Source organism: Micropterus dolomieu, linkage group LG11 (assembly GCF_021292245.1).
Source record: "Micropterus dolomieu isolate WLL.071019.BEF.003 ecotype Adirondacks linkage group LG11, ASM2129224v1, whole genome shotgun sequence".
Classification (NCBI taxonomy): Eukaryota; Metazoa; Chordata; class Actinopteri; order Centrarchiformes; family Centrarchidae; genus Micropterus; species Micropterus dolomieu.
The window spans coordinates 1,103,587-1,120,490 of record NC_060160.1 but is presented as its reverse complement, the minus strand read 5'-3'; the positions used below and the strand labels follow the sequence as shown (position 1 = coordinate 1,120,490).

Genomic DNA, 16,904 nt, shown 5'->3' with positions numbered 1-16,904 from the left:
GCATCACTCTGTAGCTCAAGAGCAGAGCGTACAACACACAGGGTGAAAAGAGGAGCTGCAGCAATGTGCAGTATGAGAAAATTAAGCCATGTAAACCTGTTCTGGTACAACCCCTAATTAAGATTTTGAACCTGAAAATGAGCAGAATGCCACCTCTTTAATATGAGTGCTGGTGTGTTTGCCCTTTGGGTTTGGTTTATTTGAGCTGGTGTAAAAATTTTAAACTCATGGGTATAAAACTGCTTTAAAAAGGTAGATCTCAGTGTGGTGAACTCTGCTGCAGGTTGTTTATACAAGATTCCGTGTTTCATCCTGTTTCTAGCTGTCGTCGTTATTTAGAACATATGATGTCAGGTATCCTGTGATTGGACTTCTTGTTTGCTCCTCTTAGTTCACTTTTAATAAGTGGATATGAACTCAAAACAGAAGTAAAGTTTATGTGTATCTGAACCAACTAAACCAAACCACAAGTGGAAAACCTCAGACCACCTTGGATAACAAATGTTCTCCAAGACTTCTAGGTTGCATGTGCATTTGGCCTTTTGATAATAAAAGATAGAAACTTATAACAAGGTATGTGCAGGAGTTTATTTTTAATAAACTTAACGAGCACTCTGTGCCTGAAATGTTTCCTCTCTTAGCAAAACGGGATATTAATACATAGCAATATGGTTCTGGATGAAGGCTACCCATAAGCACTGATTTGGTGATTTTCTGGTCAGGCCTTCAGGTTTAAATGGACTAAATTTGTTACATAAATTACATGTTACAGTCGTGTAAACAGCATTTAAAAGACTATATTTCAACTTGTAGTTGGGACCTGGTGTATATCTGAAGACTAGATGTCTAGACATCTTTTTGCCAAATCAATGTTTGCTGTGTTCACAAACTAGTTTCATCGACTTTGCTGCATGCCGTTTTTTGTCTTGGCTCACTTGTGCACTTTCAAAAACTGGTTATACATCTCTGAATGTGTGTACATTGTGCTGGAGTCATGCACATGTGTTAGTCCATTTGTGTGAGCCAGGTTTTGGGAAAGATCAACACTCAGCGTCAGCTATGCATGTGTGAGGGACTGTGTGTGTGCGTGATGGCTGTCCTGGGAGTCGTCTCCACAGATGAGGGTTCCTTTATTCCTTAATGAATTCAATTACAGAGATGGGACCATACATCAAAACACAGCTCCGAGCTGAGCTCCAAACTCATCTGTGGCTGCAGAGAAACAATTTGGAGCATCCGTGTGTTTACTGAGTCACGCACAGAGCCAAAAAACGTCCAGGATTTATGTTTGTGAACCGGGGACGACAGGAGCTCGGCGCTCCGTGGCGGCGGATTCAGCTCGGCTGTGGAGCCAAGAGGCTGGACGGCTCCACGGCCAAGACTAATTTCTTCATTTTCTACGCCATTCAGACGGGTTGGTTCAGCACTCTCACTCTCTGTAGCACTCAGCACTGAGCAGAGGAGGGTTTTCAGTGTCACGCAGTGGCATTTTCCCAGCTCCATTTCTGAGAAGATGCAAACGTTGTCTGCAGTGGCCAGGCCAGTTCCACATTATGCGTCTATTTTTTGTAAGTGCTGCGGTGGTGGTGGCCTATTCTCGCTCAGATACAACTGCCAAACTGACATACTGTCACACAAAATGACCAAACTGTAACTTTTCAAACTGCTCCTCTGAGCAGCAGTAACTCACTGTTGCTTTCAGTAAATGCAGAACCATCTGTGTCGTTTGACGAAACTTTAATTTAAAGCAACATTATGGAAGATTTTTTGTTGTGCGACTTGGCACCCGAACCGTTTCAGAGTGTGATTTGGCTCTGTCGCAAATAAGGACAGCTGTACACGTGCACTTATTATGATTACATTACTTATGATGGTGACAACAGCAATATTCCCGGTTCAGTCCAACAGAAAGGAGGCCAGCTCGCCGTCTGTGCCCTTTTATTTCAGGAAGCGCTCGCCAACACCCGGCCGCCTCTCGCTCGGTCTCTTTTTCTCTTCTCAGCTTCCTCCCTCAGCGTCCTCTTCTGTCTCTTCACCTCTGCTATTAGCCAACGTTACGGCCATGGAGGCTGCTGAGCCCGGTTATGTTTCCCACTCGCCTGCGCCGGCTCGACACCAGGCTGTTATGGTAGAAAAGTTAGGTAAGGTTGCTCGGTCACTCGCCGCCAGCTATACATCAGGAATTGTTAGCAAACTTACTCGATCACATACTTGGACATCAGGAACGCTACTGTAAGTGTTTCTGCATCAGTTGCTTTCTAGCTTTGTTGGCTAGCTTGGCAAACTGTCATTATCTCGTTTCCTCAGACGTCTTCCTCGGGCTCTTCGAAGCCTCTGCTATGATTTCCATACTGAGAATACCGAGCATGCTTCCTCCAGAGAGCTTACACTGCTCGTTAAATACTTTCTCCTTCTTCTTATAGCTCTCTCGCTGAAGAGTCATGTTGTTGTGTGACGTGGTGCCGTAAAGCATTACATACCAGGCGCTCGGGCCGGAGAGGCAATGACAGAGACGCCATTCTTCCTCTTACAAGTCAGAGTACAATCAAAATGATTTGAAAGCAAGGACTTGAGTCTTAACCTGGATTTGAACAGATACTCTTTTTGAAGGACTCCGTTAAAACCCAGTAACCCTAACTGGCCTTGTGACCTTAGCTACAGCTTTATAAGCAAAATCTTTAAATCCACTGCAAGTGTCATGTTATTGTTATGTTCAGCATTCAGAGGCTTGAAAGACTTTCTCCATAAAACCTGCCTGGTAGAGTATTTAAATGGCTAATCCGTTTACTTCCTGTTGTCATGACAAAGATAAACTGCTCTCTCTCCTATCTGAGCATCATAAAACCAGGGGACATTTTAAGATTGTTACCCTGGTCCTGGCCCTGTAATCGCACCAGATAAATGAGATGAAGCCTGAATTATGTATTACATAAACAAACTGTGCAGGCACTGCAGCGAATAATTAAATAAATACTTAATAATGGATAAAGGATAAAAGTGTGATTTGATTGTGGCCCATAAATGCTACCTTCTAATTAGGCAAACAAGTCGCCGTCTGAACTTTTACTGCTCACTGTACTTTCCACTCAACCGGGCTGATCTCATCGTTTGCTCCCCCGTCCACACTAAATGTTATTTCTTCACTGTGGCGACAATTTCAGAAGAGAGAGGCGGCAGATTCGTTAAGATGCAGGGCAGAAACACAGAGAAGAGGGTGCTGTTTCACATTCAGCCGGATCAAGATGAAGTGCTCGTCAGATCATCAAACATCACAACACAACATTTTCAGTATTTCTCTAGTCTGTAGATCGTTTATGGATACATGTGGATCTAATCTGAATAACAGAAGTTAGCGGGCGCTCTGCAGCTGCAGCTCTACACAGTCGAGCAGAAAAAAGAACAACATTTATCAGTATGATGATCAAGTCTTCAGTCCATTTCATTTTTAAAGCTGATGGCTGTTGTGTCCTTCAGAAGCTCCCACTGGACCACTGTTACCACCCACTGTAGGAATACCTCTACAGCCCCCCACCTCCCCGTTAGCTACCTGTCAGGAGCATTCATCCTGATGATGGCACCGAGGGCAACATGAATACCTCCAAGTATTTATTACACAATGGACGCCAACGCCTGCAGTGGAGGGAAGGTTATCGAGGAGCCCGACTACAAAATAGAGTGAGGGGGTGAAAGAATCCCTCTAAGCTAAAGTCCCAGGAAATAATTGGGGTGAGGAAGGCAACCGGGAGGGGGGCTGTGGTGTTTAGGGAGGGATGTGGATCGGGGCGGGGTGAGTTTGATATGCTGATGCAGGAAAACGCAGTGCGGAGAAGGAAGAGGGGGAGGAGGGTTTGAGGGCAAGCAGGGTGGGATTATTAGGAAAATGGCTCTGGCAAGGAACGAGGCAGCCTGGTCCGAGCATGGGAAAAGAAAAAAGTGTGTGTGTTCATGTGCGTTGCCGTCTTTGTGAGGACCTCTTTCAATTTTAGACCTTGAGAATCCGGACATTTCTGGAAGTGCAGACAATTTTGGAGAGCGTGCACTTTCGTAGAAAGTAAAGATATATTAGATGTGTGGGTAGATTTTATAGCGGGGGAACTGAATGTTTTGAAAGTAAGAAAAGTTAGGAAACAAGAACGTGTCACAAATGTTTTTAAAAGAAACCAAGGACAGGTTTGAAAACTGAGGATATTTGTCCAAAGAGGCGACATTTTTAAAATGTGGGGACGTTCTTGGAACATTTTTAGACGCAGGAACATTTGTGCGTGCAGTAGATGGCTTGAGCCGGCTGCAGTGGCAGCAACGTATTCCTTCAGTGCACTGCAGCCTTTGTTTTTAACAGGAAGTCTCGCTCAAGGACAGTTCTCGCCCGGACATCTCGTGAGAGATGCAGGAAGGCGACGGAGGAAAAGAGAGTCAGAGTTGTAGAGGGGAGTTTGTTGTGTGCTTAGAGGAACTGCTAGCAAGACTTTCTTTCTTGATGTTACAACAGACTCTACTCCTGCACGGATTCCAATTCTTTTTTGTACCTACTAGTCATTTTGACACCAAAATACATGAAAATAGGTTTTAAAATAGCAAAATTATCCTTTAAAAGGCTGCTTGAGGGTTGTTAGGTTCAAGTTAAGGTTATGGCCCAAGGTCCTCACAAGTTTAGAAGTACAGAAAGTGTGTGAGGGAGGGGGCTCATGCAGCAAAGGTGCCTTTGAGTCAAACACCAACAAACACACAAACACACACAGCCTCCAGGGAGAAGGTAGCACTGTGGCTAAACTGCAGCTGTCAGAGGGAGAGGAAATAAAAGATGGAGGGAGAGGGGAAGAGGAGAGCATATTAGGAAAGTTAGAAAGAAAAGTTGGGAGTACTACAAGAAGGTAAAAGAGCGGATATTTAAGAAGACAAAGAAAATTACGAGTACAAAGGAAAGTAAATGATGTAGGGATAACGGAGGGTAGGAAAGAGAGGAAGGAGAGCTCTCTTAGCTTAGTAAGTGTGTGTCACCATCTTTTATTTAACCTCCTCTGCAGGAGTAAAAAACAGCTCCACAGAAGAGGCATTAGACAGTTGAGACAGGAATGGATGGTAGTGACTTTTGAATAAATTGTGTGAACTTATTGTCCCATTAGAGACTAAATTAACAAGCTTGCCAAGCGTCACTGCTTGGTCTTTATTGAATGAAATGTCCACGATGGGTTACTTTGTTTCTGTAACTGTGTCACACACAAACACTAAAGTCACACCAGCAACTCTTGTTGTTCTGCGAGGTAAAATTAAGTTTTTTTGGAGTCTGGTGGCTTCGACGAGACCGATACTTTCTATAATGTTGTCAGACACAAACGAGCACTTTAGCAGACGCACTTCGACGAGGCGCAATTGCCTGCAAGGATTACGTTGCAGCTCTGTTTCACTGCAGGTTGAAAATTACCTTAGTCTGTAACTGATGACTGAGAAAACGGAGGGATGAGAGAACAAGATGACAGTTGGGTGGATAGACGGCATCAAAGCCAGACAAAGGTGAAGGTTAAGAGGAGAGAAAGAAGATGGAGGATGGAGGGAAACAAAGAGATGAGAGAAAAGACCTCAGGAAAAATAAACTGCTTGTACTTTTTTGTAGTGAGAGAAACAGGAAACAGGAGGAGAGGAAGTTAGGGGAAGGAGGAAGAGAAGGACTCGCTTCTCTTTTTAAATCCTCAGTTTTTCCTTAGAGTCACGCTCTAAGCCAAAAAATAAAGGATCTGGCTCAGCTCTAAAAGCTACTCCTGTTTAATCAACTTTTGGCGCTCTCTCACTGAGGAAGGGCGGCGAGGTCACAAACACTGCAAAGCTAAACAGCCAATGATAGTTTTAATCCCTCCTCACTCTGTCCCTCGGCTGCTTTGTAAAGGTTACAGTAAAAGTTTGGTGTCGGAGGAAGATTAAGTTTCGGTTAAACTTGTAAGTGTCGGAGGCGGGGCTGCGTAGGTACAGGCAGGCCTCGGGGAGAGAACAGAAAGCAGGCGAGAAGGGGGTGGGTGGAAACCTGACCTGACAGTACAATTACATGGCATCATAAACCATGAAATTATTTTCCGGGCCGAGTTAGGAGACACATCAACCTGAAAAGGGACACTAGTGGAGGGTCAGACGGAGTGTAATTTAATAGTTTTCTCAAATCTTTCTGTTCCAAAAGGCCAGAGGCGTCGTTCTGTTGTCAGGCGGGTTCAGATGTTGGCGGGTATGAAGGGACGATAATTCCCTGAGACGGCACCAGGCTTATTCGTGACATTTTCACGCGGTCTAATAATCTGTTAACAGGACTCATTTAGCTGCACTTTAAATGAACCGGTCATGCTAATTGAATCTTTGGATTTCTTACTTTTTATCCGTTTAAAAAAAAGAAAAAAAAGGTCCTTAAACAGTCTGACAGAATTTAACATGGGACAGTTAAAGGTCAGGAGATATTAAACGATGAGCCTCGGTTAGTTTTCCATATTTAAAAGAAGGTGGAAGTTGGACAGAATTTGTTGCATCCTTTTGAAAATGTACTTGTCAGCTATAAAATATGGTTGTTCCTAATAGCTGGAAGTATTACAGCTTCAATGCATTTCTACAGCTTTTCAAACTTCCAACAAACTTCATCTTCATAAAACTGGATTACTGCATCATACATGGAGACCTCAGCTATGCCTATGTTGAACTGTTCATTTCCAAATAAGTTCTAATTCTGTGTTTTAGGAGTATTTAATGATACATTTTAAAGGCTTCTGACTGTACAATAGTGTTCTAGTTTTGTACCATTGGTCATATTCTAAGACGCTGCGTCACAATTTTCAGGTCTGAGACATTTCCGTCATTCTTTACAGGTGAACCAACACCTGAAACTCTTTGAACCTGGACATCAACACACTCAACCTGCAGAAGCGGTCGAAGAACTCGGGGACTTTAATGGTTTTCCATAAATTTAGCAGTGTGTCAGTGACTGCAGTAATCCTTTTTAATGCTGACAGAGCAGACGTACTGTAGCTGCGCAAATATGAAGACTTGAGTCCAAAATGAGACGGCAGCCAGCTGAGAAAAGAAAGTGACACCTTTTCTCTGAAACGGACTGCTGGTTTAAAAAGGTCAGTCAGTCTTACGCAACATAAACAAAGTACAAAAAATAATATTTGCTAGCAATTCGTTTTGTAAACCGTAGTTTGAATTACATCAGCTCACATTTTGGTGGGACGCAGAATAAGACAAGTGTGTCAAACACTGATCTTTATTCCACTGTGGTCTCACACTGCCGTGAACCTCTCGGCAGCAGAATTAACATTCGTATCAGATGTAACATAAAAACACAGCCAACTCTGATGGCGTGCAGGTGAGATCCATTAACCTTGGTAGAACTCGTGACGAGTCCAAACGGTACTGTATCCTACTCCCTGTGCTGCTGCTGATCACAACAGGCTGCGTGGCAAAAAGGTCATCTGCTCACAAGGAGAAATAGTCCGAGTCCGCACTCAGGTGTGACTACAACCACGAGCAGTAAACGTGACTTTGAGGACAGAACGTAACCGTGTCGGTCAGATTGTAAAGCCAAGCTGTGATGTTTTGGGCTAAATTAATTGACCCGACTTGTCAGATGTTATATTTCAAGGTTCCCTGCAACAACATCAGTTTTACTTTATTATAGCTGTGAAAACTGTTAAACAGAATCCTGTTTGGGGTAACAATTCAATCTGAGTTTGATTTTGCATCACCAAGTAGTGAGTCACCAAGTCAAGTCAACAACTGCCTTTATTTGGTCATTTAAGTGATTGTGAATACATTAAAACCCTGACGTGTGGGATTTGAACATTTCAGACTTTTGATTAACGACAGCTGATAGATGCTGATCCTCCCCCAGTGTCTCATTTTTCTGTTTACATCAGAAGAGACTAAAGACCATAAATGGACCTGAATGTCCTGAAGCACTTCTAAAGAGGAGATCAGATTGTATCTCTTGGCTGGTGGTGAAACAATAATACCGGTGCCTGACGCAGCTTTTAAGGAACAGTTAGCCCCAACAAGAAAAATCTCTGCGTGTTAAGACTCAGCGTTCATCATCTCACGCAAGTTTCAGATTTCCTCCCACTCTGAAGGGTGACTCATCTTTCTATAGAATCTCTTCTCTCTCTCTCACACACAGAGACACCCAATCTCTCTGGAAAGAACAATACCTTCAGAGAACTGTAACACTCAGTGGGTGTTAAATGATCCAGCGATATGGATGGAACATCTTATCTGATCAAAAGCACCGCTGGTGATGGCAGATGGTGTCAGGTCACGTAAAAGTGTCACGAAAAGGTTCAGGCAGAGTTAAATTCTACACAGAGAGGATGAGAAGACGACAAGACGTCGCCCCGAATGAAAGAACAAAAGGAAAAACACGTTGATGGAATCGGGTGACCTGATTTAAAGCACCGAGTGAGTCCATTCATTAAAAATCAGAGAGACTAAACAGTTAAATCCGGCTGTGGTCCAACTATAGCATTGGTTTAAGTCCAGTGTGAAGTCCGAGTAACCCTCAAATAAATTAAGAGCAAGTCCATCCAAATCTCACGTCTTTCAAGAAATATCAAGTCAGCACCGACCACGAACCACAGGGTCCCCGGTTAAAGTCCGGGCGGGAACGTTGGAGACAGAATGACGTGCTGAGTAAACATCGGGTCCCGTTTAATATTAGATCAAGTGAGTCTTAAATCATCGTCATCCTTGTTCAACCATGCGCTTTGTTTTGATAAGTGCTGTGTAAATAAAGTTTATTTCAGGTCCTGATGCTGACAACAAAATGTTTCTTTCAGCAGCTGCATTGATTCTGGTTTCTGAGGATCTTTTTTTTCCTTTTCTCAAGTATCCAGAGAGTCCAGAAACCAACTCAACACTCAAGTTCTCGCTCGCGTCCAAGTCTACGGCTCTGATATGATGCAACACGCTAACCTGGTTCCACACATCTGAACCGCTTCTCACGTCTTAAATACACACAACGCAAATCCGTCTGATCTTGTGCATGATCAGAAAAACAGCTGAGCCAATCAGTGCTTCTTTGTAGGCGGGAGTAAGGGGGGGGATGTCAATTGCTATGATCCAGATCAGATACTTTTTATTACTTTTAGTGCTTAATGCAGCTGCCCTCACAAAGTATGTACTGTACTGCAGTATGCAGTCATCCTCATGCTGGCTTGCAGACTGCAAAATGCGACCGGATACAGTAGGACATGTTGGTATTTTAGGCACACTGCATTTGACCAGGGATTCGTTTTGTTTCTCTGCTGCCAAAATGTTTCTGTGTTGGTGAATCATTAAATAAACAAAACCGCTCTTAATTTCAGGTTAAAATGCGTTATTGAGATTGTAATGGGTAAAATCTTACCCATTTGTTTTTGTAACGTGTCATATTAGCAGCAAAAAGCAATCCATTACTGTAACTGCTTTTCTTTTGTAACGAGTTACTCCCATCACTGCATCTGACATACTATGTATAGGGCCATACTAAATCTTTTTCTGGTAGACTAAATAGTGTGGTAGTATGGTTATGGGCACTGAGCACTTGCAGAAACACCTCACTTTTTTTTTAAAATCTTGATTTAGAGCAACATGATGGTTCATGTGGAGTCGTGTTGTCGCCAGAGGATCGTGAGTCCAGTCTTTGCTCTCTTTTAGCTCTGATTTTGGGCTCCACCATGAGAGCGGTCAGTACTCAAAGGTCAGGGGAAAATAACAGACTTCATGTTCAAACATTAAAAGGAGGAAACAAACAAAAATGTTGTCATTTAGTGAAATCTTTAGTGTAGCAGCAAATGCACACAACAATATGCAGATGTAACATTTCACTTGTAGCAGCAGCACAGAGGCAACCGGCCCCCTTCTTAAATACTGTTGTGTGGACACAGTGAAAAGGCCACATTCTGTTTCACCTCCCAAAGTCATTTTTTCCCCCAACACAAAAATCATAAAAGCTTAAATACAAAATAAATCTATGCTCCGAATGGGCTCCCTCATCCATCTGGCACCTTTAAACACCTGCGCGGCCTGTGGCAGGACATCGTGAGGCATATTTAACCATCAAATGACACAATCTCATAAATTAACACACAAAACAAAAAAAAACACTCATTAAGGAAAGCCCAGAGCCAATTAATAGCAACATAAAACTAATCAAACCATTCGACATTGATCTGGAATTAAAATCTCACTATTTCTGGATTTAATAGCATCTCAGCAAACACTGGCACACATTGTTCGAAGGCCACCTCGTAATACTTTGGCTTAAGAGCAGACAGCGCGTGTCGGATCACTAATCACCTAAGGCATTAATAAATACTGATCAGAGCCGTGAGGCTGTTTGCAGATCAACCTCATCTGAAGCAGAAGTGACAGGAAAATACTTTCTGCACTTTGCTGATTGATCTCACGCTACCTGATTGTTAGATGCTTGTTTTTCAGTACACAGTATAATAGATCTGAGGCAGAATTAATTATCAGGAAGTACGCGTGGAAGTCACATGCTGTGAAGTTTTAGAGTGTCAGGAATGCAAAGTGCAAGTTAAAGGATAATACGTTTGGTTCTGCTTTGCTTTTTGCTGCGTTACGCTGCAATAAAACCTCGGTGGAAACGTTTCACCCAGCGCAGACAGCTGTTCTCCTGAAAATGAATTCCTTCTGCATTCGTCTCCTGACGAGTGCTTCACAGTGAACAGCGATTTGGTATTTTTGCAGGACATAAAGACAGCTAGCTTAAAACCGTTTCAGCAGCGTTTAAATCTGAAAACTTGTGAAATCAGTCATTTAAATGCTGCTGAATCAACAGTTATTTGGTTTTATGAAACTTATTTGTCTAAAGTTTATCCCAGTTTTAACCTAAATGTCTTCTAACATGCGAATCAACAAACCAGTGCGTACTGGAATATTTCCCACCTTTGATTGTGCAGTATTGTCACTGCAGGCTGCCTGTGACCTCCTCTGATAAATATAATCTATCCCTCATTTTCACTTCAGCACCCCCGTCAGCGTCCTCCCAGTTGACCCTCTGACTTCTTGTTTTTTTGCACACGTGTCCCGTTTATTCCTGCTCCAGCTCACGTCTGCAGCTGCAGCCATTGTGTGTCTCTGGTAGTAAACGTTTGATACACTGAAGGAGTCCACGTGGTCCGTACTAGTTGGACATAATAACCCGGGGCAGGACCACTGCTAGAATCCATCGTCGTAATCTCCATCACAGCCGTAATCTGGGGGGTGAGAGACGCAGAGGGAGGGATAAGAGACTGGCGCCGCTCCATCACGGCAGAATTTATTTAACATGTTTATTAAATTAAAAAACAGAATGCTTTATTTGTTTAAATTATCATCTATGCATCCCCATAAAATCCCAAATAGCCCCTGAAATAAGGCATTTTAATCCAACATAATTAACTTCAAGCAGCATCTCAGAGGCAAGAGGATGATTGAGCGCAGTGTTTGCCAGCTTGGGGGGGGGGGGGCGGAAAAAGCCCAGCGTCAAAGTCCTCTGGAAGCGTCTCAGAAGCGTTTCAGTAGCCTGCCCCTCGTTACTGATAGTTATTGATTTGTCATTTTCGTGTGTTTCGAGCGTTTTGCCCGATTTTGCTGACATGTTTAGATTTTGTTGATTTGGTAATCAATCAAGTTTGCTTTTTTTTCTTCTACTGTGATTAAGGCTTCATAGTTAAAGGTTTTCTTTTTGTGTCCGTTTTAACCGTCTTTCTTGTGGTTAAGACGCAGGGAATCTCTCTGGCATTCTGTGTCTGACTTCCTGCCTGGTTTCGATCTGTTCTGTGCTGCTCGACGCCGCTTGCATCAAAAACAGACCTGCTACCGCTGCTTCTAGAACGCTTCTGGACGCGCTGCAGCCGCGTCTGGTGGACTGCGATTCGTGATGGAGCCGTAACGCGCCGTAGCAAGAGGACGTACGGTGTGAGGGTGTGGGCTCAGCAGGTAACTCCTTACGTTACACAACGCTGAAATTCAACCGTGGCGTTCTGTCGGGACATGCAGTGAGGTAAACCAACGGTGACCCACTGTTTGGTTTAATTTGTGAATGTTTTTCCTACGAGTGAGGTAAGATATCACACTGTCCGTTATAAAAAAGGTAAAAGTGCGCTTTTGGTCCCATTATTGAAAAAATACTGATAGAACACTCAAACACTGAGAGGTTTTTGGTTTTTTTGGACGGCTCCTGAGTGCGTCTGAGTTGAAACACGGTGTCGCAAGAGAGAAGTGACCACGTTCAATTTCCACAGAGACGCTCTGTGTTGTGGGACTTCATGAAGAGCAACAGGTCAGACTAGTAAAAAGTGTCACCGTCCATCAAACGACTGACTCCGGTTTAACCTCCAGTGTCCTGCTGAGCTGCCCTCCAGAGGTGCTGCTCTGGGGCCGACCCTGACCTTTGACCTCACCGTTCAGGGGGCAAAGAGTAGAAACAAAGCCTTTCCCTGTAGGAATCAATTAAGCAGTTCAGGATTTTTTATTGCGGCAGAGTCAGGGACCTTAAAGTTTAACAGCCAGAGGCGTAAAGTGGAGAAACGTAATCTTACCGAGGGCTCATTAAAACAGGCCAGGAGCCCGAGCTGAAGCCGAGCCGTGACCCAGAGCGGCAGATTCATTAAAAAAACGGGATCCTTACTATTTCACAGCCCAGACGCTCGGAGCCCGAATGAGAAGTGACAAAGCAGCGCGCTGCCTTTAGTGTCGGCTAAACTCAAATGTTCAAATCATCGAGTCACTGAGCCTGAAAAGCTCCGTTTCTCTTTGAATTAAAAATTATTTCAGCCCCTACAAAACAAATTAAACCGTTTCTCCCCTTCTGACAGAGAAATTACACAACACCGCTGTCCAAGCTCTGCCAGTGTTACCTTCTGCCTCTGATTGTTCATTTACATGTAAAAGTCCCACAATAAAGCAGTGGTGGAGGAAGTATTCAGATCCTTAACTTAAGTAAAAGTACTAATACCTCACTGTTACAAGTAAAAGTCCTGCATTGAAAATGTTGCTCAAGTAAAACTATACAGCACAGTGTTTGGCAGGGACATTTATTACTGTCGCACATCGCGCTTACGCCGTGTGAACACGACGCGATTATGATGGAGCTGTTTGCAAAATGGAGGAAGAGTAAGAAAATAGCGAGGGACGAAGAAGAAAGAGTCCAAAGTCTGGGATTATTTCAAGCTAAAGAAAGAAACAACTCTGTAATGTCACAGTCCGTCCACCGTAAAACACACGTGTGTTTGTTGTTCTCGTGGTTGGGCCGTGAGTTTGGGTGTAACGTCACAGTCAGAGTTAACTGGGTGTCTGCGAGCTGCACCTCAGTATAACTTGTACAGCAGTGATGTTTGTGTTGGTAAAGCAGCGGTCTGGTTGTTGGTCTGATGTTTGCTCTATGACACACTATGAATTTCTGAAAGGACCGATAAATATCCATCATCTATCAACGTACACAGCTGATCCCGTTACCGCCAAGCAAAAGCACTTCTTAAAACGATGCATCTATGAATTGATAAAATAATCTGTAGAAGCTTCCAGTACCAAAATCCTCACTGCCGTCCTAACAAACAGGAAAATGTACTAGAAGTATTAAAGGTATTTTATAAAAAAAAAACTCTTATTATACTTCCTTTAAAAAAAAAAAATAAATAAAAATTAGAATAATAAAGTACAGTACAAGCACCTCAGATTTATACCTACAGCACTTGAGTAAATGTACTTGGTTACTGTCCACCACTGCACTCCCGCTTTAAGTTTTTCCTTTTTTTTTAAAAGTCATTTTTCCTGACTGCTGTGCCGCCGACTTTTTGATTCTGTCTTTTTTCCAGAAACAAACTCAATTGATTATATAAAAATCTTGCTGCTCCTTCCATGTCCAAGTCTACATTTTGCATGATATACATTTATCTTTAGTTTGTTTTGTCCTGTATTGTAGCAAGAACTCCACTTTTGAGAGGCATTAGAGGGGGGGGTTGTTAGTTCTCTGCATTTTACCCATCAGGAGCAGTGGGCAGCCACTGTGCGACGCCAGAGGAGCAGAAAGGGGTCCCTTGGCCTTGGTCAGGGTGACCTTTGGCAGGGGTCCACGCTCCGGTTCCCAAGCCAAGTCTCCATGGACTGAGCTGATGCCGCCCAGTCAATCAAATCAATCAACAGATTCTAATGAAAATAATCACCATTATGATTATTTTGGGGGGGAATTGCTTTTTATATAGATAAGATGACTTAGTGGAGCTCTGAGATGACAGGCTGTGTGATGTTAGTGTGTATTACAATATTCTGCAGCTTCAGCGGCTCCTTTTGTGTCTGTGGTAAATCTGTCATGTTGTGTCACTGGGTTGGTTTCTGCGCTACTGTTTGGGGATTATTGGAATAATGTTTTGCATAATTGTTTGTGTACATAATACATTTTAACAACAACAACATACGAGTGATGGACAGAAGTCTGTTTCACACTGTGTGTGTTTAAACTGACCGTTGCCACCCAACATCTCCATGGCGCTGACACAAGTCTCCTCTTCCTCCTCATCTTCCTCCTCAGCAGCAGCAGCAGCAGCAGTGTCGTCGTAGTGGACCGGCCCGCTCTCCACCACCACTACGCTGGCGGGGTCTCCCACAGGCACCGGCAGGGGGTTGGAATTGGCAATCTGAGCAAACAGGAAATATTGTTGGTTGGAGCAGACGTGCGTTGCTCCGTATTTTTAATATTTTCCTCTGCGTGACACACCAGGTACCCCCCCGGGGAAATCTAAGCTAGATCTGATCTCATATGCCCCACTTCCTTTAAAATGATAAAATAATAAACAGTAGCATGGTAGCTGTAGGGCACACAGGGTAGTGAGGACACATTTCATCTGCAGCAACATCACATATGACTAAAGCCAGCATCAGAGCGTGACCACAATCTTTATTATCTTATATTACATTGTTATCTAATTTAGGATTCCACTTTTAAAGCTCTGCATGGACCCTGTGTTCTGTAAAAGGGACAGAAAGTAACCAGAGCCTCTGGGCTGAAATGCCCTTCAGAGTTCATAAAAAGCATGTTAAAAAAATAGAAGGGGAGGGCGTGGGGGCCAAAATGTAATTAGAGAGCCTTTTTTTTAATTTTACATTTCAGTCAAATGTTCACGCATGAATGTGATGACTTTCCCTCCTGTGGGCAACCAACCGCAGGTGATTAATGTGAGCCTGTAACCAGAAGTCTTCCCAGATGCATGCTGGGAGACAAAAATGGAGCCGTTTTATGATCAGAAACCAAGTCGCCTGAAACAGGAGGAGATGTTGGCAGCAGCAAGAGAAGATCAACAACTGGGATAATAAAGTTTTCCAGTGGTGGAAAAGACGATAAAACAAATGTCAAAGGTAAAAATGCAGAGTTCACCTGGAAGTGTGAATGTTCCACTTCATTGTTTAGAACATTTTCCCACAAAAAGGACACAATTCCACCAAACGGACACAAAAAACTAATGTGCATCTTTTAAAGGGGACAGTTTTACGTGTTCGCTCTGATTAACTAGCACGAGTTCTGTTGCTATTAAAACCTGCAGTTTAACAGAGTTGGTTTGGTGGATGACTAAACACTACGATACCCATGAGCCTCAGTCACTGTTGCAAAAGAGACGAGGCAGAGATCAGCTTAATCACTGCGGGAACAAAAAGATTTTAGCTTTAGCGGTGCATACAACTGAATTCAACACTGGTTCCTGAGCGATCCTTATTTCAATACAACTTAAAACAAAATGACATTACGCTACAATTACTCACGAGGAGGAAGCTGTTTAAAGACCCGGGAGCAGCTGGAGAAATTGATTTTACTCTGCGCACTTAACTCAACCTGGAAAACTGAATATCTGTACACTACTGGGCGATGTAGAAAATTTAAATAATAAACAGTATGGCAGCAATACGGCGCTGTAGCGTCTCGTCTCCCTAATCCAAAGAAGAAGGGAAATGTGAGTTTGTGGTACTGGGAAAAAGTGGCAGAGTGAGACCTCTTACTTTCTCTGTGCTACAGAGCATCTCGCCCAGGTCTGACCCCCATCCACCGGGTCAGCATCAGGAGCATTCGTCTGTGCTCACCTGTCGGTCTGTAGACAACACCGTGTTTGAAACGCTCTCCGCCTCACCTCCGGGTTACCCGTCCCCGCGGAGGCGAGAAACAGGATGCACCGGAGCTTTTATGTTGGTGGACCATGTGGTGAACATGCTCACTGACGAGCAGACACAGGTTAGCTGGTTAGCTAACAAGCAGCACAAAGTTTAGGCAGATTATCTAAAAACACTTTAACCGGACATCAAACTGAAAATGTTGGTAATAATCACACACTTCACACAACTACAGCAAGTACACAAGGTCAAAGCAGGAAGTGGGATTGTAAACCAGAGATATTTTATAGAGGAGACACGCCACTCAGTCACATCCTCAATACAACGCTGTGGGGAAGGCCCGTAACGGCAAAGATGGCGATTATCCCGCCCTTCCCGCTACATTGCTGATCGCCTGCATTTAAACAGCCAAAGCAGGAAACATATTTCAGCCAATCGTGTTGTTCCACTGAAGTAACGATCTGTTATACTTCTACTGCGCATGCGTGGTAGTGGTGACGCGTGCACAGTAGAAGTATAACTAGTCGGGAAAAACGCTTTTTAAACCTTACTTTGGGGCAAAGTTATCAAACTTTCAGTGATTTTCCATTAGATTTTGCTGCCGATTCTATTCATGTAGGTTTTATGTCCCGGTGACCTGTGAAAGTGCAGTTCTGGCTCTATCCACGTTCATTCAGAGAGCGGCCTGGTCTTGTTAGTCCAAAACAGCTGCCCGGAGGCGTTGCCAAGATGGCTGCCGAGTGGAAGGACTTGCCTATAAGAGACTTTGCTGTAAACTGAGGGATGTCTGAGTAACG

At 43.5% G+C, this 16,904-nt stretch overlaps 1 protein-coding gene across 3 annotated transcripts in view; it reads right to left on the bottom strand.

Annotated features, from left to right (window-relative positions):
- Positions 1 to 9,763: 9,763 nt before the first annotated feature.
- LOC123978972 (transcription factor IIIB 90 kDa subunit-like) overlaps positions 9,764 to 16,904 on the bottom strand; it is a 167,183-nt gene continuing 160,042 nt past the window's right edge. For all 3 annotated transcript variants that reach the window (XR_006827108.1, XM_046062638.1, XM_046062639.1), the window contains exons 18-19: positions 14,474 to 14,645; positions 9,764 to 11,225 (exon numbers count right to left, since the gene is read on the bottom strand). Coding sequence is in view for 2 of the 3 variants with exons in the window: in XM_046062638.1 (XP_045918594.1) it covers positions 11,188 to 11,225; positions 14,474 to 14,645 (210 nt within the window). In the remaining variant the exon portion in view is untranslated. The remainder of the gene's footprint in view (positions 11,226 to 14,473; positions 14,646 to 16,904) is intronic.